The following is a 24,642-nucleotide window of genomic DNA, read 5'->3' as shown; positions in this document are numbered from 1 at the left end:
CCACCAAGAAAATCGCCAAAGAGAGGTTAGATCGAGAAGAAAAAATCCTTGCTAAAACTCCAAAGTTGGAGTATTTTTTTTCGAATAGTACAACGAATATAAAAACGAATATAGATCAAGAGATTGAGAATAACAGTTTTACAAGAACAAGTGAAAATTCAAGTCTAACATTACTTACTCCAAACGGTAACTCAAACTGAATTTCTACTAATTTTGTTTCTAATACTATTGTGCATTACATATATTTCGTTAATCGTTTCAAAATATAAATTAGCCTTGGCGTGATTGGCCGATTTTAACCGATATTATTAAATTTTCCTTCTTATTTATTATACACATACTTTTCTGGCATTTTAAAAACTATAAATTTTTAACTATATTAGATATATTCCAGTATTTGAACTTAATATTTTCAAAGATATAACAGAATAATTGGCACTTGATTTTATCACGTGATAAAATTACATAACAAAATCACGTAATTAATGACTAAGTAAATCACGTAATGAAATGTTCCAAATCAGTACATGATTTTTGAAAATTACATGGTTTGAAAAATCACGTAATGTTAGAAAATCATGTGATTTTATAGCAATCACATTTTAAAGAGCAGAATGATAGAAATAGAGAAACAAAAAAATATACAATTTTGATTTAGATATGTTTATTAATTTTGCATATAGTAATGGAATTACATTATGTAGTCTCGATAAATGATTTTTTTCAGTAAGGTACTGTTAGCATTAATCATCTAGCATGGAAAGAGACAGGAAACGCAAACGTTCCCGATCTCCGCCAGGAAAAAAGGATAGTAAAGTAAAGCTACAGAAAATGCAATCCCAGTTAGATAACCTCACTTCTTTGCTCAGCAATTTAGTGAATCAAAGAAATACAAAAGAAGTGTCTGAGGAACAGGAGTTTCTTGACTTTACAGGTACAGGTGTGATTAATTACTAATCTGTTTTTTCCATACGAAAAATCAGAATGCGTATTTCACACGAATAACGCAAACCCAATAAGGGTATTACATATATCTGTCTTTTTCCACACGAAAAAGCAGAGCGCTTATTCCACACGAATAAGACACACCTAATAAGAGTATTATTTATAAATTTGTTTTTCCACACGAAAAACAGAGTGCGTATTCCATACGAATAACGCAGACCCAATAAGGGTGTTACATATATCTGTCTTTTTTCCACACGAAAAAGCAGAGTGCTTATTCCACACGAATAAGACACATCCAACAAGGACTTTAACTACAAATTGTTTCTTCTATATGAAAACAAAAATCCTCTTGGTAAGTAACATTCCTTTCCTTTTTTCAGGGAAAGATTCCAATAAGGAAAATGAGGTTAGGTCTAACAAAATGGACACGGGAAAAGCTCATATAAAAGCTACTGTTGACGAGGAGATTCTCCAAATATTAAGAGAAGATCCTACTGTTGCAAAAGATCAAATATTTAAAATACATACAGAGATTAAAAATCGTTGGAAAAATTGGATGAAAGATGATCTCACAGAAGAGGCTCGGAAAGCCCTGACAACAAAATATCCACGCAAAGGTGACTTATATTCAGAACCTCCCAAAGTCAATTTGGAAATCACAGCAGCCTTAACTGAAGTAACAAAGAAAAGAGATTAACTGCTGCCTTCACGAGTGGGTGTCTTCCCTTTTATACTCGAAATTTTGGGTTTTGGAAGGAAGACATTCCTTCCGAGGGGTTGTTAATAAAAATAAGATAAAAAAGGTTGTTTGAAGATTAATAGATGGATTGCTCGAATGACATGTATATCGTTCCGCGTGCGGTGGTCCGCACCACGATTAGCGGGGATACAAAAACCAAGTACAACGTGCGGTGGTCCGCACCGGAGCAAATAGTTCTGAGTGCTGATTCAGAGAGATAACTGGGTGGTTGGGTGTTAGGTAGGGTGTAGGTTGTACACGAGAAAAGAGATCGAATAGTTTTAACAGACACTTTACTGAATCTATTTTATTACAAACTCTTACAGTTAATTAAAAATGTTGCGAATTGTTTCTAAGTCCCAATATTCAAACTGTTCGGGTAATACTAAAAGCCTCTCTCTACTAACTGGCTGACTCTCTAACTAAAAACTGCTTAACTGCCGCTTTCACGGGTGGGTGTCTTCCTTTTATACTCGAAATTTTGGGTTCTGGAAGGGAGACATTCCTTCCGAGAGGTTGTTAATAAAAATAAGATAAAAAAGGTTGTTTGAAGATTAATAGATGGATTGCTCGAATGACATGTATATCGTTCCGTCGGCTTTTCTGTCGGCGAAAATTCAAAGTCTACTATCGCGGTCGCGTGTCTTATCTCGATAAATTTTCGATTGAAGGCCTAAAAGATTATTATGGTACATTCGGGATCTTAAATCATTAAAATAATATTCTCGGAACGTTTCTTTGAATTTTCCCGACTGGTCGTGAGAAACTTGTGCAAAGAAAAGGTCCGTACAGGACGTAACACATTGATAAAGGTTGACGGTCGTTTTTCATGCTATTTTTTAGAATAATGGTAATTATACTGCGACGTCTCGTTCTCAATGATTACTGTAGTAGTGTCAGCTATGCTCAAATTCACAACGTTTAGAGATAAAGTTTTTTAAATCTGGCGGCGTCCGCTAAGTCCGCGGGCACTCTCTGTCGACCATCATATTGTGTCGTTGTCAGAGCCGTATTATCGCCTAGGCCAACAAGGCCATGGCCTAGGGGCGGCAACTGCAGAAGGGCGGCAAAATTTTTGAATGTTTAATTTTTTTTATGCGATATTTTTACTGTTATTAGGTGAGTGTTTAAAATTTTCAAGCTCGAATTTTGTTTATAAATATAAATATTTTTTAAATGGAAAAGAAAACACTAAAAATTGTTATGTACAGGTTCCAATGATTTGTTCCTAGGCCCCTCTCGCGCGGCAAGAGAAAAGTAGAAATATACTCATAGCGCCAACTGCTGAGCGACGCTAATTTTGATTTTTTTATCGACACTGCGAAATAGTCGATAAAAAAATCAAAATTAGCGTCGCTCAGCAGTTGGCGCTATGAGTATATTTTTACTTTCCTCTTGCCGCGCGAGAGGGGCCTAGGAACAAATCATTGGAACCCAGTGTATGCATACTTCGTTAAGCATTTAAAAAAACAAAGTATGGTTGATCTTTCAGCAGTGCTAAAACAATCGTGATGCTTCTGTCGATTTGATGGTACATTCTCATTATGTAAAATCTTGTTTTATGGCTCGCGTCTGCATTGTGTTGAAGTGAATATCCTTGCGTGAACGATAGCTACTTAAAAAAATAAAATCTGACTTGTAGTTTACATAAATCGAAATGAGTAATTGTCGTGAGAAGTTAAGTGGTGCACAGTACAAGAAAATCGCCAAAGAGAGGTTAGATCGAGAAGAAAAAATCCTTGCTAAAACTCCAAAGTTGGAGTATTTTTTTTCGAATAGTACAACGAATATAAAAACGAATATAGATCAAGAGATTGAGAATAACAGTTTTGCAAGAACAAGTGAAAATTCAAGTCTAACATTATTTACTCCAAACGGTAACTCAAACTGAATTTCTACTAATTTTGTTTCTAATACTATTGTGCATTACATATATTTCGTTAATCGTTTCAAAATATAAATTAGCCTTGGCGTGATTGGCCGATTTTAACCGATATTATTAAATTTTCCTTCTTATTTATTATACACATACTTTTCTGGCATTTTAAAAACTATAAATTTTTAACTATATTAGATATATTCCAGTATTTGAACTTAATATTTTCAAAGATATAACAGAATAATTGGCACTTGATTTTATCACGTGATAAAATTACATAACAAAATCACGTAATTAATGACTAAGTAAATCACGTAATGAAATGTTCCAAATCAGTACATGATTTTTGAAAATTACATGGTTTGAAAAATCACGTAATGTTAGAAAATCATGTGATTTTATAGCAATCACATTTTAAAGAGCAGAATGATAGAAATAGAGAAACAAAAAAATATACAATTTTGATTTAGATATGTTTATTAATTTTGCATATAGTAATGGAATTACATTATGTAGTCTCGATAAATGATTTTTTTCAGTAAGGTACTGTTAGCATTAATCATCTAGCATGGAAAGAGACAGGAAACGCAAACGTTCCCGATCTCCGCCAGGAAAAAAGGATAGTAAAGTAAAGCTACAGAAAATGCAATCCCAGTTAGATAACCTCACTTCTTTGCTCAGCAATTTAGTGAATCAAAGAAATACAAAAGAAGTGTCTGAGGAACAGGAGTTTCTTGACTTTACAGGTACAGGTGTGATTAATTACTAATCTGTTTTTTCCATACGAAAAATCAGAATGCGTATTTCACACGAATAACGCAAACCCAATAAGGGTATTACATATATCTGTCTTTTTTCACACGAAAAAGCAGAGCGCTTATTCCACACGAATAAGACACACCTAATAAGGGTATTATTTATAAATTTGTTTTTTACACGAAAAACAGAGTGCGTATTCCATACGAATAACGCAGACCCAATAAGGGTGTTACATATATCTGTCTTTTTTCCACACGAAAAAGCAGAGTGCTTATTCCACACGAATAAGACACATCCAACAAGGACTTTAACTACAAATTGTTTCTTCTATATGAAAACAAAAATCCTCTTGGTAAGTAACATTCCTTTCCTTTTTTCAGGGAAAGATTCCAATAAGGAAAATGAGGTTAGGTCTAACAAAATGGACACGGGAAAAGCTCATATAAAAGCTACTGTAGACGAGGAGATTCTCCAAATATTAAGAGAAGATCCTACTGTTGCAAAAGATCAAATATTTAAAATACATACAGAGATTAAAAATCGCTGGAAAAATTGGATGAAAGATGATCTCACAGAAGAGGCTCGGAAAGCCCTGACAACAAAATATCCACGCAAAGGTGACTTATATTCAGAACCTCCCAAAGTCAATTTGGAAATCACAGCAGCCTTAACTGAAGTAGCAAAGAAAAGAGATCAACACTTTGCTCAGGCTCAAGAGTGCGTAGGAACAGCAATTATTTCTCTAGCTGCAGCAGTATCACTGCTTCTGGACGAGCCCGAAGAAGGCGTCTATCAAATAAAACTCTTAGAATATCTGTGTGATACTGGAAAATTGTTGTCCGATGTCTTTCATCAACAGTCCAAAATGAAAGTCTTTCATCACGCCTACAATGAAGAAAAGCGTTAAGCCTCTTGTTGATGCATTACCCTCTGACGAATGGTTGTATGGGCAAGAATTGGCGGATCAGATTAAAGAAGCCAAGACGATTGAAAGTGCTTGTAAAAATCTCAAAGCTCAAGACAAAAGGCCTCAGCAATCTCAGGGCCAGGGAAACTGGAAGAGCCCGTCTGCGCGTTACAGGCAGACGGGCGGATACCAGAGAAGACAGATCTTCCGTTTCAGACCGAGAACCCAATACAAGCCGAATCGGACGAGTCGAGACAAAACTCGCTCGTCGAAATGTCGGTTACAACAAAGAACAAACCAGTTGCCATGCTGGCATTAACCGCCAAATTCTTGCATCATCAGCCTGCTGCCAGCACTAGTGCTTCGTTGTAAATTACGAATCTTTAATTTACACAAGTGAATAATAGTCAACATTTGTGCTAAATAATACGTACGTAAGTATTTAATTTTATTTCATTAATAATTTTCTAATACTTCTATACTATTTTTATAGAATAATTTTTATATTCTCTACTTTTCTAACCTACAAAACATATCATACATATTTTCAATAATAGAAGAAAGATTTATTTATAATTACTTTAATTTATATACATTTATATACAGATTCATTATATACTTTATTAAGAACATTTTATTTATACATTTTTTAATTATATTTTATTATTTATATTTACAGCTTCTTCAATCACCTGCTATAATCAGTGATTTCTATTCATTTCATACTCTTGGTGATAATTATCTGTATGGCAAGCTCTGATTATCAAAAGTTGCATTAAATACTTTAAGTATATTACATTACTATAAATAGTGATTTTTACTGTGCTTTTAACCTTGCATGCTCTCAAAACTTTCTCCTGTGCATTCACAAATTTTTGTTTTCATGCATCGGTTCATACATCTAGCTTTGTTGTTTTTATTTATTATTTTGCATTGACTTATCTTTCTCTTATCTACAATCCTTTTCTTATTTCTTGTTTGTCGTCTTTTCTCAATTTATATTCTATTGTCTTCTAATTTTAAATGTTTTTTCATATTTACAGTTTTCTGCGTCATCTGTTAGAGCGGTACCATTTTGAACTTGATTCTCAATTTTGTTTGGAGTAGGTGTTCGATACCTGCATTAGAAGCTCTGTGTAAGTATAATTATTTTTTACACTATCTCTTTTGTATAATTTTAGTGCTGTTTTAATCTTTTCTCGCTGTAACATTTAGTTTTTATTATCCATTTTCTAAAATCCTTCAGTACGTTCACAGATTTTTCTTGTTTTTTCTTAACTTTTTTCTATTAATTTTAATATTATAGTGACATTTTTCTTTATGCTTATTTGTTGTTATTTTTAATAATGACTCAGCAGATATTTTTCTCTTCTACGACTTCCACTCCTCATGTACCTCTTTTGCACATCCTCTGTGACGTGACGCTTTTCGAGCGCCGTCACAAGGGCGATAGCCCGGCCGAGGGAGCAAAGAGTCCTGGTGTTGCTCCTCGCGTGGAGAGAGCAGCCCGCGAGACTCCACAATCTTTGCGCGTTGTTTGTATTGTCATTCCCGTTTTATGTCGTTAATATCGTTTTTTAAGTTGTAAGGCGAGACCCCGTGCGGGCGGCGTTGCGTGTTTTGTGCCTCAGGGCGAAGATGCAGCATCGCCAGGAAGACCGGACGCCGGGGGATCATCGACGGGTGTCACGCGTTAGTGACCCCACAGCAAAAGGTCAGGTACCGCGATTCCGTCGCCTCCGCCATCCAAGCCCTATCTAACTCCGCTCTGGTTTTAGCCAAAATCAAAGAAGCGCAGAGACACGCAGCAGCGGACCTCGCCCGGCTGCAGACGGCTTCGAGGGCCCCGAAGATGCTGCACTCGGAAGGACCGGAGTATGGCCCGGCCAGCCTAACCAGTCTCTTCCGGGAAAATCGACTCATCAATACATTATCGGCCAAAGGATTTGAGGAAACCACAGAGAGCGGGGGGGGGGGGCGCCCTGGATGAACTGTGAGCGGTTCTCAGGGGCCCCCCTTTTCGGAAAATCGGCAGGATGCGCAGGAAGGCGACGCGGATTTGGAGAGGACCTACGTGCAGAGCCGAGAAGAGCCACTGTTCGGTGTGCCGCAAGTGCGCGAGGATGACATCCAGGACTCAGCCCGACGACGCCGAAGACGCCGAAGACGTCCACTCATTGTAAGCCGCCTCTCGGGTAGCCGTAGAGTTCCGTCCGGTGATGGCTGGTAGCGTGAGTTTGTTTTGTATGTAGTGTCTCTCACACCATTAACCGTAGTTTTTGATACTGTGAGCGCTCAATTACGCACAATTACCGCATGTCCAGCCGGCTCCGGATATCGCGTAACAGTCTCTCCGTCTTGCGAGAATTAAGCGCCGACACTCTTCTCGTTGCCGTTTCGTTTACCGTTTGTTTAGTTACCGTACCGTTCTACTGTTACCGTCTTTTTGGAAGATACCGATTGCTACCGTCTTTCTTGCGATACCGCTCCGTTACCGTTTTGTCGCGTTATCGCCGTACCGGAAGTACCGTGGGTGAATGTCCATGGGCGGATTTTGATCCGGGAACGTTCTCCGCGAGATTGCGGTTACCGTAAAGTTAGCGTCTCGGCGAGAAACGGGAAAGCCCGCGAAAAATAGCCGTTCCGCGACATCTCATTTCTGGCCGTTAAGATACCGTCGTTTAAAGTCTATTTATTTGGCCTTCACTGGCCGCGTCGGATGGTCGTAAGATAAGTTATTTGTTTTGCTGGTTATTGTCGGATCGGCTGCGAATTATCGTGTTCGCGTTGCCGCGATTTCATATAGTTAGCGCACTTTATTCTTGCTACCGAATTTATTAGGCGAATGGCCTTACGACCGCATTGAACTGTTTCCGCCGTATCGGCTCAGGCCGAACGCTACACATCTTTACCTTTGTAACCAAATCACTGAAATACATCATTGTTAAATTTTAATTATTGAGTTGTTCTTGCGTTCGCCTCTCACTCCAGATATCTAACGTTAAATAAAAGAACTGCGCCCCTCTGCCATATACTGAGCGGGGAGCAGCCGAGCAATTTTAGAGAAATATCGAAGTTACCGATACCGCGGTGCAATTACTCGCATCTGGCGCCCATTTCCGGTTACCGATATCGCGTAAGTTACCTTGCTCCCGAATTTTGTGGAGTACCGCGAGTTACCGAATCGTGCAGTTATTACCGATTTCGCGAGTTACCTTGCTCCCGACGAGCGTGGAGTACCGCGAGTTACCGAATCGAGCATCTGTTTCCGATACCGTGAGTTACCGAATCGAGCATTTATTGCCGATACCGCGAGTTACCGAGTCGTGCATTTACTGCCGACGCCGAGTAAGTGACCTAGCTCCCGAAGATCGTGGAGTACCGCGGTCACCGATTTCCATTGGGCGTGCTCCCTCGGATCTGGCGTGATTCCGAGGCTAGTTCACGTCGCACCTCTTATCTACATATTATCTTATGGTTAATCAATTTTTAAATATTTTTAATATTTATAGCTTCTACAATCATCTGCCACTTCACTCATCAGCTTTATCAGTAATTGCTCTTCTATATGTTTGCCAACTATTGAGAGTCAATCTGTATCGGGAGCTCTACTGAATACTGTAAGTATAATTAACTTCAATATTATTATTAGGGCGCGGATGTTCGTGCACGATCCCGTGTCGCGCGCAGAGAACCGCTGCGTGCGAGTGAGTCGAGTATTCGCTAAGATAGCATTTCTCGAGAAGACCCGATTGTCAATTCATCCGAATTCAATACATCTATTATGTATAATGTGGTCTACTACATGTAAATATAAACATAAACATAACCAAACAAAAAAGTTTACTGTACACTAAAAAAAAAGATTATACGTAATAAGTAATATATAATCCAGCCTTGATCAAAATTACCAAGAACTTTGAATAGTTTCATCTGAACATATCGGTAATTATTATTTTATTATCAATTATTAATTATTATCAAACATAGTAATAATAACAAAATAATTTTAAAAAATTGTAATTATTTATTATCAATCATTTTGTTATTAGTTATTATTTATTATTATCACATTTGATAATAATAATCAAATAATTTAAAAAATGCATTAATAAATGGGTCTTACAAATTTCCTAATTTTCTTTTCAGTGTATTAATTCGAGATCGCGTGAGAACACAGCAATTTTTTCAAAATGCCGAAATTATTACGTGAAAAATTGGCTTCAATGTCAATTGAAATTGATATAAATGTTTATGATGTGCTCACAGAACCGGACCGACTTTATTGTAAACGTTGTTGTACATATTTGTATGCGATAACTTCATATTCCATAAAGCGGCACGAGCAAACCGACAAACATTAACATTATTTTTATCGAAGAAATTTATTAACAGATTCTGCCTGCACAATTGATAGTACAGAGGCAATGATGACAAGAAAATCAATGTTTTCGCGAGAAATATACAAAGCTTTTTTAGCTGCCGATATACCGCTAAAAAAATTAGAAAATCCGAAATTGCACAATTTTCTAAAAAAATGGACGTTACAATGTGTTCCGGATGCATCAACTTTACGGAAAAATTATATAGAACCATGCTACAGTGAAATAATGTGCCAAATTCGTAATTCTGTCGCGGAAAATGATATCTGGATATCAGTAGATGAAACTACAGATGTAGAAGGCAGAGCTGTCGCAAATTTTATTGTCGGTACATTGCATACTGATCGTCCCGGTAAAATTTTTCTTTTGCATTCAGCAGAGTTGAAAAAAACAAACAATAAAACAATCGTAAAATTTGTTAACAAATCGTTAGAAGAATTATGGCCTGCTGGAATTAAATACGAAAAAGTATTATTATTTGTATCGGACTGTGCTCCTTATATGAAAAAAGCAGGAAAAGAATTATGTAATATGTTTCATAAAATGACCCACGTCACTTGTTTGGCACATGGTTTACACCGTATAGCTGAAGAAATTAGATGTACATATAAAAAAACAAATTAGATATTTCGGAAACAAAAAAAATATTTTGCAAAGCTCTATATAGAGTCGAGTTTTTTAAAAAATGCTACCGACTGTTCCTTTGCCACCTTCACCAATTACAACTCGTTGGGGTACTTGGATCGAAGCTGCGTGTTATTACAAAAATCATTGGTCAGCTATTAAAAGTGTAATTTTAGCTTTGCCAAATGATTCTGCTGCTATTAGAAAAGCAAAGAAATTATTCCATTTACCGGAAATTCAAGAAGAATTAGATAAAATTCACAAAAATTTCGAATGTATAGTAACTTCTATTAAAAAACTCGAAAATCAGAATCTTCCAATAATAGATGCAATAAAAATAATGCAAAATGTCCAAAATATAATTTTAGCATCTGATGATATCAATAATGATATTCGATTTGAGAAACAATATTATAATGGAATGTTAACTACCGATTGTCAATACAAATCGCAGTTTAAAATGTTAATAACACCATCATGTAAAATAGATATTAGTGATGACAGAAATAATTGTGTGATTTTAAAAAATGGATCTATTGTTAATATTTTAAATATTGCTAAAAGTAATGATATTGTATACATAGGAAAAAAGTTAAAGAATAAAAACCAATTATTCACCACAGATGGTTTATCAAGCGATTCTTTGGGCATTAAAATTGTAAAAGAGTCTGAAAACTGTATTAAAAGTTGGTCTTTAGATTGCATAAATGCTAAAGTATTTTAAATTCCCTGTGCGGGAAATGTTTATGTAACCAATCCGTTAATTCACACATTCGAAACATTTGAAAAATAAATTGTATATTAAATAAAATATGTTATAAAATATATAATAATATATATAAAAAATTTTGAACAATATATGACTTATATATTTAGTTGTACGTAGATGTTTCTGTGTCTATTATCTTATGCCGACAAAACTCATAAAACAAATGCAAATAAAAAAAGTTACAATGATTTCCCATGTAGAAATCGACTCATTTTGACCTAAAAATCCAGCCATTTTTGACTTAAAAATCGAACTTTTTTCAACCTAAAAATCAAGCACTTTCGACATCGTAATCGACTATTTCTCGACCTACAGAATAATTCTTTTTCGAATTAGAAATCGAAAGCCTTTGCCAAGTTAAAAATCAATTCATTTTGATCTAAAAATCTAGCCATTTTCAACCTACAAATCGGATCTTTTTCAACTTAGAAATCGAAATCTTTCGGCTTCGAAATCGATCCTTTTTCGACCTACAAATTAAGCTCGTTTGGCCTCAAAATGAAAACATGTTGTAGAAAGACATAAATATATTTCAGAAAATCTTAGAACAACCTTACGTAAAAAGATTCTGGAAAGTTTACTAAAACATATCTGTAACTTTTCTTTTAATGTATTTATACACCAATTAAAAACATTTTTTTAAAACGTGAAAAAATCATTAATAAAACATTTCCTAGCAGTTTTCATGAAAGATTTTTATTTGGTTTCAAAGAAAGTTTTAAAAAAATATCTTAAAAAGTTCTATGCAATATTTTTTCTAAACAGTAATGCTATAAATTATCTTATACAAACAACTTCATTGATATGATATAATTTTCTATAAAAAAAATCAAATAATATTTTTATCGATGTATTTTTATTGTTTTAATGTGAAATATTGTTATCAACAATAATAAAATAAATTTATAAGTATTTCTGCATAAAGTGACTAGAAACAAGATAATAATGTTGACTTTTTTGACTCTGTTTTGCCTTTATTCATAATATTAGTTGCAGTACCTAATTATCATGTAATCGATGCGTTATGAAATTTTTTTAATTTAAAAGATTAATCTAGTTAAAACAAATCGCATTAAAATTCTCTCAGTGAAGTTGTATATTTAATCTATTAAAAAATTTAAATATCCTACTCTACACTTTCCAATTAGTTGAAAGTCTGGTTAATAATAGTTACGATAAGTCAACTGATTTCGTCACTCAATTATTATTATAAATAAAACACGAACCAAATCTATAAATAAACATTTATTGAAAGGTTTATAAAAGAATTTTGGAAGCATTACTGATAGATTAAAAAATGGACATATAATCATTTTAAAAACATTTTTTAAAAGGTTTTTCAAACAATTTATAACATACTTATAAAAATGTTTAAAGAATGGTTTTTAGAACGTTTCCAGATATTTTTTTAAAAGCTTTTACATACTGCTTTAAAAAATGTTTTCTTAAATGTTTCTGTACACTTTGAAGGAATGTTTTTAAAATGTTTATGGAAAGGTTTATAAAAGATTTTTGAAAACATTACTGATGGATTCAAAAACGGACATTTAAACATTTTAGAAATATTTTTTTGAAAGCTTTTTTAAAGGTTTCAATTCTATCATGAAACCTTTCAGAAACCTTATAGAAACCTTTCGTGCTGTGTGGGAGTCGTTTACCACGAAACAGATCGGTCGTAATCAAGTTGTACCTACACTCTCTTGTATTAATATATTTATCCTAACGTTATAATTTTATTTTATTTTATTTTTATTAATTGGGAAACCCTCCACCAATTCCACCAATTATAATTATGCAACGTCTCGTCCGGATGGATACATGCAGTAGCGTTCCGCTGCACTATCCTCAATAGGATCTTTAAAAGATAAAATTCAAAAATGGTGCGTACCTTTGCGCGCGCCTACCAACGCCGCGGGTGCTCATTGTTTTCCTATTGTGCGATTCCTCATTAGGTCTTGTAATATTTTTCGGTCATATATAGTGTTAGTTCTTTCAGCAATGGGTAAATCAGCTCATAAATCTAGGAAAAGGAGAAGACCACCTTCCCCAGATCGTCGACCGTAGATGTTTTCTAATAATAAGTAATAGATAAGACCGTAGATGTTTCATCTTCTAGAACTCTTTCAAATTCGATTTCACTTTCTGCTTTAATTCATACTGATACCAATGTTGACGATACTGATATCAATGTTTCTCGATTAGTTCAAATCGATCAATTTGAAGATCCAGGTCTTTGGCCTGATATAATTTCTCACGATTTCTTGACTCAGATAATTGATCATGGTATTCCCAATCAAATTATGGATTTTAACTTTCCATTAGATTCAAATAATAGATGTTTTTTAACAACTTTATATACTCATATAATAGCTAACGGTGAAAAATTACTCAGAAATTGGTTAATTTATTCAAAATCTAAAAATGTTGTTTTTTGTTTCTCTTGTTCTTTATATAAACGAAATAAAAATAAATTTTCAAGTCCCTGTGGCTATTCTGATTGGTCAAATATACATCGTGTCGTTAAAGATCATGAGCAAACCAAGAAACATCTTGAAACTTTTAAATCTTGGCAACTCTTCGCTAATCGAATGACATCTCAGCACACTATAGACTTTCATAATGAAAAAGTTTTAAATATTGAACAAACACATTGGAGGAATGTCTTTAAACGATTAATTCTAATTGTTAAATATCTTGCTCAACAAAATTTAGCTTTTCGAGGTAAATCTAATTCTTTATATACCCCAAATAATGGTAATTTCTTGCAACTTGTGCAGATAATAGCCGAATTTGACTCAATCATGGGCTAAACACTTGCGTCGATTTTTAGAAAAAAAAGAAGGACATCATTATTTAAGTAATACTATTCAAAATGAGCTATTATCATCTATGTCTAAATTAATTTCCGATTCAATAATTTCTTCAATTAATTCAAGTAAATATTTTGCGATTATTGCGGATTCAACACCAGATATTTCTCATCAGGAGCAATTAACAATAGTAGTGCGTTTTGTTTCATATAAAAATTATCAATTTAGAATTCATGAACACTTTCTTGGTTTTATTAAAGAAAATAATAAAACAGGTGCAGCCATTGCAAGTGCTATTTTAGAATTTCTATTAACGAATAATTTAGATAAACAAAATTTGAGAGGTCAAGGTTATGATAATGGTTCAAATATGAAAGGAAAAAACAATGGAGTACAACAACATATTTTAAATAAGAATCCTTTAGCCTTTTTTGTTCCTTGCGCATGCCACTCTTTAAATTTAGTAGTAAATGATGCAGCTGATGCATCATTAGAATCGTTTTCATTTTTTTCATTGATACAAGAAATTTATAACTTTTTTTCCCGATCTACAAATCGATGGGATGTTTTAAAAAAACATTTCGGAAATTCAGACAGTTATGGTTTAACACCAAAAAAGGTATCAACTACACGATGGTCATCGCGTGTGAATGCAGTAAAAGCTTTGCGTTATAATTTACTAATTATTTATGACGGTCTTTTAGAGATTTTTGAAAATACAGATGATAAAACTATAAAGAATACAGCTCATAGTATTGCCGAAAAAATTTCAAATTATAAATTTATATTATCTGTGCTCTGCTGGTGACATTTTACAAAGAATCAATATTGTGTCAAAATCTTTACAGTCGCATCAAATTAATATACCGCAATGCTTATCTTTAATTGAAAATGTAACTGAGTTTTTAAGAGACTACCGTGAAAATGGTTTTATAAATATTGAAATCAATACCAAAGATCTTGCAGCTCAAATGAATGTTTCTTCAGAATTTCCATCCGTGTCGATGGAAAATGGCCAATTTCGATTAAGAAAACGGACACAATTTAGTAATGAAAATGAAGTAATTGCAGATGCCAGACAGAAATTTAAAGTAGAATTTTTTAATTACATCATTGACGTAGCTCTAAATTCGTTAGAAGAACGATTTGAGCAGCTTAACTATCATAATCATGCTTTCAAATTTCTGTATGACATAAATACTTCCGATGTTACATTAAATCAATGCAAAACTTTAGAATTAAAACTTTACAACAAAAACACAAATTGTTCTGATATAAATGCCATTGAACTTTTTGATGAGATAAATTTATATAAAACAATATTTTCAGATGTACAACAAAACATTTTGCAATCGCCAATTGATATTTTAAATAAAATAGCTCAAAATGGCTTTCTGGAAATATTTCCGAATTTAACAATAGCATTTCGGATATTACTAACTATGCCAATATCTGTGGCAACTGGTAAGGCCAGTTTTTCAAAATTAAAATTAATAAAAAATTATCTGAGAAGTAAAATGACGCAAACACGGTTATCCGATAGCAATCATATCAATTGAAAAGGAAGTAGCCAATAATCTCAATTATAAGGACATTATAGAAATATTCGCAAGGGCTAAGGCCAGAAAACATAATTTTTAAATTTTTTTATTATTATTATTCATATATATAAATTTAAAAATATAAAAAATATAAAAATAAAAATTATAAAAAATATAAAATAATATAAAAATTACAATTCTATATTATTAACGAACCACAATATGGTCGAAAAAGGATTGCTTTTATGTCTTCTACTTCGTTTTTTATTGTAATCGTTGCAAATATATCGGTATTTTATTGTTAATTATTGTTATATTGAAGAAGGCCTGATGGCAGGCCGAAACGTTTGTAAATACTTTTAAAGAATATACAGGGAAAAAAAAGATTCATAACACATTACCGATTACAAGTTTTCAGGAAGTAGATAAAAAATTATGGAATATATATATATATACAAAAAAAATATTCTTTATCAAATGTATATATTACAGAATCATATATATTATACTAATGTCTGATTATAAAATATTGAAAAAGTGTTATCAAATAAAATGTTGTAATCTGTGTTGACAATCGCCAATGTTATTGTGTCTCAATAGCTATTAGCACCTTAATATCTTCGAATCTATAAGGTTTAGAGAAAAATGTATATAACCAAAATTGCACGGTACAAAGGGGGCTATCATATGACGATAATAATTCTTGTCCAGGTGGAGGCGCTTCGGAGATTTCAAGGTCAACTTCGTGTTTTTAAATGGAATGATATGTTTTTTTTTACATAATATAATTTCTCTAATTATTCTGCATATAAAAGTATTAAGGTAAAGATATCGAAAAATCAATAGTTTACGAGATATTTTACACTTTATTCTGAAATGAAGTGACAACGTTTATAAAAAATATTCGAAATGGTAGCCATTATTATCAATGCAACACTTCTGATTATTGATTGGTTTGCTCTTTTAATAGCATCGGGAGTTATTAACGCACAGGCTCTAATAATTCGTTGTTGCATGTCTTGAGATGTAGTTGGTTCATCTTTATAGACTATGTCCTTCAGGGTTCCCCATTAAAAAAATATCCAGTGGTGTCAAGTCTGGTGAACGAGCTGGCCATATTACAGGACCCCCACGTCCAATCCAGCGATTTGCAAATTTTTCATTGAGTTTGTCTCTCGCAACGTATTGATAGATATCTCGTATTGATAGATATCTCGTATTGATAGATCAGTTAATCGTGCAAGATGTATTCATTTGAAGAACAAATTGACATGATCGTCATTTACTGTGATGTCAAAAAAATTTATTGCGAGCAAAAAATTTATACGCTGAACGATATCCTAATCGCACTCAGCCTGCGCGTCAAACATTTAAAAATGTGTACGATAAACTTAGACAAACCGGTAGCTTAGATACCCGTAAAAATGAACGTGAAAAGCGAATAACTCATGAAGGGAATGAAATCATGGTCCTCGCAATGGTGGCTCGAAATTCTCATACATACATACACACTAATATTAGTGTGCGACAAATTGAACAAGAATGTGATGTTAATCGGAATAGCATATTCCGTATTTTGGATGCCCGGCTCATTTCAGAATAAAGTGTAAAATATCTCGTAACCTATTGATTTTTCGATACCTTTACCTTAATACTTTTATATGCAGAATAATTAGAGAAATCATATTATGTAAAAAAAAACATATAATTCCATTTAAAAACACGAAGTTGATCTTGAAATCTCCGAAGCGCCTCCACCTGGACAAAAATTATTATCGTCATATGATAGCCCCCTTTGTACCGTGCAATTTTGGTTATATACATTTTTCTCTAAACCTTATAGATTCGAAGATATTAAGGTGCTAATAGCTATTGAGACATCCTGTATTATAACCTTCGCACGTAGACCTAGCATTTTGGTTCTTTATACTTCTTATTGATCCTATTTGATTTAAAATCACCAGAGCCTTATATTCTATTTAATTTAATATAAAAATATTTAAAAAATATCAAAAATATAAAAAAGCAAAAAAAAACGGAACCGTTATGCTACTACGTCCTCGTCATGGTTCTGGGTAGCGCTAAAAGTAGGAATTTTAGAAACCTTTTCTTTTTGCCTCGCGCTTGGGGCGCGCAAGCCTCTTTCAGCGTAGGGGCGCTTAGGATGGTCGCAACGCCCCCGTGTTGAAAATAGTGCAGCGGAATGCTACTACATGTATCCATCCGGACGAGACAGCATAATTGTAATCGAACTTCACGGTAAGTTCGTTTGATTATTCAATTATCATTCTTGATTAAAAAAAAAATTTTTTGGCAATTAAGATCCTGCTTTGGCCTTCGATCCTCCTTATTCCACAACGATTAAATTTACGCTAGGCCTAGATCGAATCTATTATTTACTTAAAAAAACCTTATTAAAACCGAAAGAAAAAATAAATTGTTACTTGTAGAAAAGTATTTTCACCACGTGATGCTCACGTGCATGAGTATTTAAGGCTCCTGGTCCCGTAGCCGTGAACTCCGCGTTGACAGTGGCGACATAATTGTGGTAGGAATAAAAACCTAGTCGAATTTACCCAGTCGATTTATTGTATAAGTAAATAGTGTAACAGTTTGACCTAATCAATTGATACGATAAAAGTAAATTACTGAATAACATACAAAATGCTAATTTATAATTTAAAAATTTGTTTACAAACAAATAAACGCGATAAATATAGAATATATATAGCTTAGTACCGTTACATGTCCATATGACAGAAATTCTCATGCAGCATCTTAGGTGGAGAATCGATGAACTATTAAGGTACCTTTTCATGGTAGCGATCGTCGCGACTTTTATAGCGATCAAAGAGTCACATGACTTCATCAGTTGCTTGAAAGTCGTCGCTGTTAGTCGCTTCTGTAGTTAGATTTGGTCTATCTTGCAGCGACAATAGGCTACTAATCGCTACTTGCTATTTGAATTTTTTATCATGAGTGATACAGATGAACTAATTGAGCAGGAAAATGAGGTAAGTAATATAATATTAAAAATACAATATAAATATATAGCTCTTTTTCTTATTCAAATAATATTCTTGAAAAAAAACAAGCTGACAGAGCCGGAGCTAGTTATAATTGCTCAAATTTCCCTTTATTATAAACATTACATACGTTTCGGCCTAAAGGACGTGGCCATCTTCAGTGTAACAAAATAAAAAAATCGTCGTTAGTCGTAAAACGTTGACAAGATAGTCAATTTAGGTAACGCATCCTTATCTTGATATGGATAGTACATTTTTTCATAAATTTATGAGAAGCCATGGATCATCTATCTTCGGAGATCCGTTAGAAATAAGTATCAAGTAAATAACATGACTGTAAATGACATTGACTGTCAAGCCTGGCAGTCACTGCCGTCGACAGTCATGTTATTTACTTGATACTTATTTCTAACGGATCTCCGAAGATAGATGATCCATGGCTTCTCATAAATTTATGAAAAAATGTACTATCCATATCAAGATAAGGATGTGTTACCTAAATTGACTATCTTGTCAACGTTTTACGACTAACGACGATTTTTTTATTTTGTTACACTGAAGATGGCCACGTCCTTTAGGCCGAAACGTATGTAATGTTTATAATAAAGGGAAATTTGAGCAATTATAACTAGCTCCGGCTCTGTCAGCTTGTTTTTTTTCAAGAATATTATTTGAATAAGAAAAAGAGCTATATATTTATATTGTATTTTTAATATTATATTACCTCATTTTCCTGCTCAATTAGTTCATCTGTATCACTCATGATAAAAAATTCAAATAGCAAGTAGCGATTAGTAGCCTATTGTCGCTGCAAAATAGACCAAATCTAACTACAGAAGCGACTAACAGCGACGACTTTCAAGCGACTGATGAAGTCACGTGACTCTCTGATCGCTATAAAAGTCGCGACGATCGCTACCATGAAAAGGTACCTTTAGACGTGAAAAAATGACATGTTGACTACCCAATTTATTCTTGCGTGCCATTTCGTTAATATTCGTTAAATGTTAGTGCTGTGATATGTGACGTATTCATAAAACTTGTAAAATTATCCGAAAACTAAGATTAGCAGGGAAAGCCCAACGTAGAAGGAGTATTTTCTACTCATACAGACAGCTGTCAACCGTGTGTTTTCTCGTATAATTAGGCTTCGTTTCACGGTTGATTTAACGATTGTTTATAACCTGTCAAGGAAAAAGCATAGTTTTCGGACAATTTTACAGGTGTCTTAAAGCGATCTAGAGTGTTACTTTGTTAAATTATCATTTTATTTAGAAATGGCACGCAAGAATTCTCGGCGTGTCATTTCTCGCTTCTGACGTGACGAATCTAATATGGCTGCGGTGACTACCCAGGAGCCTTAAATTGTTAGTTTGATAAAAGGAAGCGACCAAGAATACGTAACTTAATACGTAACTTAATATATCGCAATGTGTTGAGATTGGTATTTTATACATCCATACAATACCACGATATAAAACATTATTCAGCATAAAAATTCAAGATTTACCAAGATTTACCAAAATTTACCAAGATTTACCAAGGTTTACCAAGATTTACCAAGATTTACCAAGAATTTCTAAAAACTTCAAATATTCACGCACATAGTTATCCATGCCGTTACCACAAGCTTACAACAAATTTGTGAGAGCCACTTTGTGTACACCCAACATGCACCTGTGCGGTGTACTGAGCCCAGACGAATACGCAGCTCCAGTGAGGGACTGCACCATTCGACCAGCCGAACATACGACACCCGAAATGTGCAGTCGGTGCAGACCAGCCGAAATCGCTATTAATAAAATATTCTCCCTCGCGCATGATTGACGCTTATTAAAAACTCAAACGTATAATTGTAGAAATCAGTTAATGATTCTATTATAAGCGTTGTATTGTTCCGAGCGTATTTAGGCAAATGTCCGTGTGACATGATTTTAGAAAATGGCGTCTAGATTTTCGGAGCAACCACTCTCGATCGCGATCAAAAGTAGATCATTGCACAGCAGTTGCCATGTACCTGATTATCAAATGACACTTATGATCGACCTATCTGACAAAAGAATCGTTTTATAGCAAATTTATCTTAACTTTTAATTCAAATGAATACAAGCCAGATGGCGTCGGAAACCAATACGCGAGGAAAACCCCGCATGTCGCGAGACCAGCGCCGTATGTCAGCGTATAATGCTTAAAAAGCAGCTGAGCGAAATGATTGGGCTGCTGAAGTAGAGGCAGAACAGTATGCCGAGACTCATCCTGAAAGAGTTTTGCCTCGTAGGCAAACAGAGAGATCTCGCTCTTACAGGACCAACGGCTTCAAGCCGCCTCGAAAGCAACCAACCATCAAGCCAGCAGAAATAAAAGATCCTGCTGAGGAACGCCCCAGCATAAGAAAGGCGTCAAAAGAAGTGTTGCGTGATGAGCCTTTATGAGGGACCTTATACAGGTACCAACCAGTTCAGAGAATTTATTCTCAGAATATGGACCATTCCACGTTTCCACTCTTGCTCGAGAGAGTGTACGGTTGGCTGGGTTGAAGTTAACTGTGCCGGAACAACTCAGGCACAACATAATTCAATGCATCTTTCAGTAATCAACGCACCCGTCAAATCAAGTATAGCACTTGGAAGCTATAAAAGATTTCATTTCCTGAAATCGACTTCCGCGAATTTTTGTTGGTCGCGATTCAAGAGTTTTCCATTGTTTAGTTTTCATGAAGCAATAGTACCAAACGATCCTCTAATCGCGAGGACAAACGAATTCGAAAATTTTTGCGATCAAGTCTTCGTTAAAGTCCGCACTACGTAGACGTAATAATAAGACGTAACAATACTCACATTCTACTAGTATCCACAATAACATTATCCTCGTGTTCTCCTCGTGCGAAGAAATGGGCGAGAAGAGAATTCGCTGTCGGCCTTTTCTTTGGCTCGTGCTGCAAGCACTTCTTCACAAGGTCGATGCCTTCCGCAGCAAGATTCTTTGGCAGCGCTGGCGTTTCTCCCATTCCGACCTTGTAGAAAAAGTAAAAAATCGCAGGTTAAATATTAACATATAATTATTTAAAATATAACATAAGATAATGCTTAAAATTCAAGCAAAAAAACCTCTAAATTTTTATCTAAATTTAAAATTCAAATTATTTTTTAAATTATTATATAAACTGTTTCGTAACATAATAATAACACGTTTAATATTCTATATACATACATACCTTGAACATGATTTGATAATTTGAGTCATAATCTGACCACGGTCGTCTTCCGCTCGCCATCTCAATAATGCAACAACCCACCGACCAGATATCGACAGCTCTACCGTGTCCGCTGCTTTCAGACTTCATAAATACTTCTGGCGCCATATAAGCTTTAAGAAATTAAAAAAAATAATTCAAGATTAATACAAACGTGAGATAATTAAAAGATATATTTTTTTAACATGTTCGAAATTTTCTAACAATTCTTTAAACTTCTACCTCTAATTTTATATATATATATATATATATATATATATATATATATATATATATATAGGTAAACTATGATACAAATTTATGAGAAATTTTATTATATAATAATCAAAATATTAACCTTGTGTGCCGACAAAACCTTGAAGTTCTCCAGGCATGGTTGTGTGCGCTTTAATTTGCACTGCACTACCAAAGTCGCCGAGTTTCAAAGAATTACCTTCGTCTGTTAGAAAAATATTTGCAGCTGCAAAAAGAAATACAGCTGTGAAAATAACAGAAACAAATGGTATTGTTTTACAAAAAATTCTTTTATGGAGACAACTACTTTTGATATCTCGATGAACTATTCCGTGAGAATGCAACGCTGCGACAGCCGAAAGAAGTTGATAAGTGTATTTTCTGACCAAGGATTCTGGCAATCCGTTTCCGCTACCTGCTACTAAGCTTTCAAGAGTCCCTTCTGCACAGAATTCCATAAAAATCAGCATCTCCTCCTAGAAACAGAATTTATCGTGATAATTCAAACTCAATGCAATGTTACGTATCACAGCGATAGTTATGTTACGTTTATCGTACACGGTGAATTTCTAATCCGTAATATCGCACTAGATGTCGATGCTGGATTCCTTCGAAAATCTGCAATTCCTCGGCAACGCGCCTGATCGCTCTGTGATCGCCGGGTTGCAGCTGCACCTCTTTCATAGCCAGCAGCTCACCGGTTTGGTTGTTTACCACAGTGTACACTTTACCGAACCTTCCTTGACCTGCAGAATAAAATGCGTTTTAAAATAACGTTTTAATTTGCATTAAAATAATGCTCTCGTATCAAAATAATGAAAAAAAATTAATCAAGTAGAAATTAAGAGAGTCGTTAGCAAGAGAAATCATCGCGCATCGTCTTTTGCAAAGTCGTCTACGAGTAGAGTTACCGATCAATCGTGCGAGTATTAACAATCTATTAAAATTACCTTTTTTAAAAATGGTAAAAAAGCGTCAAATACACGCTGTTAAAGCACAGTTACACACAAAAATGTTGTTGCAATTAATTCCAACATAAAAAATCTATAGAAAAAGTGTAATATACTTGTTTGTATACGTCTTAAACTTATTTTCTTTTAATATACACAATTTTTATTTTCTAAATTTTATTAAAGTTTTCTTTATCGCAATATTTTTATTAATGCTGATCGCCTGTTGATTGAAGATTACAATAAACAATGTTTGCACATAAGTTGTGAACTCACCTATTTTAATACCCCGCTGCCAAGTAAACGTGACTCGTCTCGCCTTAATGCGAACTCTGTCGACCGTCTTCCTGTCAATAATTTGTCCAATGAGTTCATGACTCCGCAGTCTTTCGTCGAGTTCGCACTCCACCTTTCTGACGGCGCGGACGACCCTCTCGTGTCTCTGCGTGCCCCGCTCAGGCGTGTTTATTATCACAGAAAGATTCCCGTCGACCATGCTCGGCGAGCTGGATTTCTTCATATTGACAAATAGTTCAGGCGACTTCATGGCATCTCGTGGTTTCTGAGAAAGGCTAAAGCTCGCAGTTCTAGTACGATTATGGCATGGCGATGAAGCTCTTGATCGCGACAGTCTTCTTAAACCTGAAAATAAAAATTACAATAAAATCTATTCACTTAATCACTTTTATTATATGAGTTGTAATATTAAAAATGTCTTAACAATTTTGTAAGTATTAAAAAAATCTATAATTTTCATTAAATTTATGATCGTAAAAATGAATGGTAAAACAACCGCGCGATTTATTGATATTCGTGTACAAAAGAATCGGACGAAACGGAAGTGATAAAAGCGGGAAAGAGATACAGAGAGAGAGAAAGATAAAGACTGATAGAGAACGCGTAGAGTTCTGATTGCACTCGCGTACAATCGGAACAATTAAATTTATTCTCACTTTGTTCGTTTCGCGAGCGCGCGAGGAGAGGAGCGCAGGACAGAGAAAGAGAAAGAGAGAGAGAGAGAGAGAGAGAGAGAGAGAGAGAGAGAGAGAGAGAGAGAGAGAGAGAGAGAGAGAGAGAGAGAGAGAGAAAAGGAGGATCGCGACGGAGCAATCACTATTCCAAAATTTCTTATTAAAGTTGTAAATTGACACTCCTTTTATTAAAATAAACTGAAAGACTCTATTTACAAAAATTTACAGCAATTCGCACTTTCCACGTTCCGCGAGCACTCGAACGGCGAGCAACCGTTCTATTGAAACGCACGAAAAAGGCTTTCGAGCGACGAATTACTTTAGAAATAATAGCGAGTATCTCATCGCAATTCCTGCGAGCACCAGAAATTGTAAGCAACGAAACACAATTGGGATAAAGTTCCGAATAGGTGAAACGCCCGATTTTTTTGAAACTGCACTATTTTATGTATTTTGGCGCGCTGATTACGAATATGATAATGAAAATCGCCGACAAGATCATTTTCAAGGTCAAAACTCCAAAAAAAGTGAAAAAATATCACTTTTTTGAGATTATTTCGAGAAATATTAATGTAACGAAAAAATGTCTCAAATAAAAGTTGTAGTTCTTGTAAAAATACATTATTTATGTTCTATGCATTTTTTGTGTAAAACTGATAATTTTCGAGAAAATTGACGTTAAAGATTAAAAACTTTGGTAAACAGGTAGGCCTTAGCTTGTATGCGCATGCCGTTCAAGAATGTAGCGGCGTGTGTGCGTATACAATTTATGTATATTTATTAAATCTTTGCCTTGCTAAAAATCTAATGAGTCTACAATATACTAAAAATACTAGATACTGAAAAGATT

General features: G+C 34.5%; 1 protein-coding gene across 5 annotated transcripts in view; it reads right to left on the bottom strand.

Annotated features, from left to right (window-relative positions):
* Mekk1 (mitogen-activated protein kinase kinase kinase 4) overlaps window positions 1-24,642 on the bottom strand; it is an 83,221-nt gene that overhangs the window by 51,894 nt on the left and 6,685 nt on the right. For all 5 annotated transcript variants that reach the window (XM_067351394.1, XM_067351396.1, XM_067351397.1 and 2 more), the window contains exons 13-18: window positions 23,098-23,463; window positions 22,430-22,617; window positions 22,179-22,347; window positions 21,975-22,097; window positions 21,599-21,750; window positions 21,222-21,397 (exon numbers count right to left, since the gene is read on the bottom strand). In XM_067351394.1, the coding sequence (XP_067207495.1) occupies window positions 21,222-21,397; window positions 21,599-21,750; window positions 21,975-22,097; window positions 22,179-22,347; window positions 22,430-22,617; window positions 23,098-23,463 (1,174 nt within the window). The remainder of the gene's footprint in view (window positions 1-21,221; window positions 21,398-21,598; window positions 21,751-21,974; window positions 22,098-22,178; window positions 22,348-22,429; window positions 22,618-23,097; window positions 23,464-24,642) is intronic.

The sequence above is a fragment of the Linepithema humile genome, chromosome 3 (assembly GCF_040581485.1).
Source record: "Linepithema humile isolate Giens D197 chromosome 3, Lhum_UNIL_v1.0, whole genome shotgun sequence".
NCBI classification, from domain to species: domain Eukaryota; kingdom Metazoa; phylum Arthropoda; class Insecta; order Hymenoptera; family Formicidae; genus Linepithema; species Linepithema humile.
This window is presented reverse-complemented; position numbering and strand designations above follow the sequence as displayed.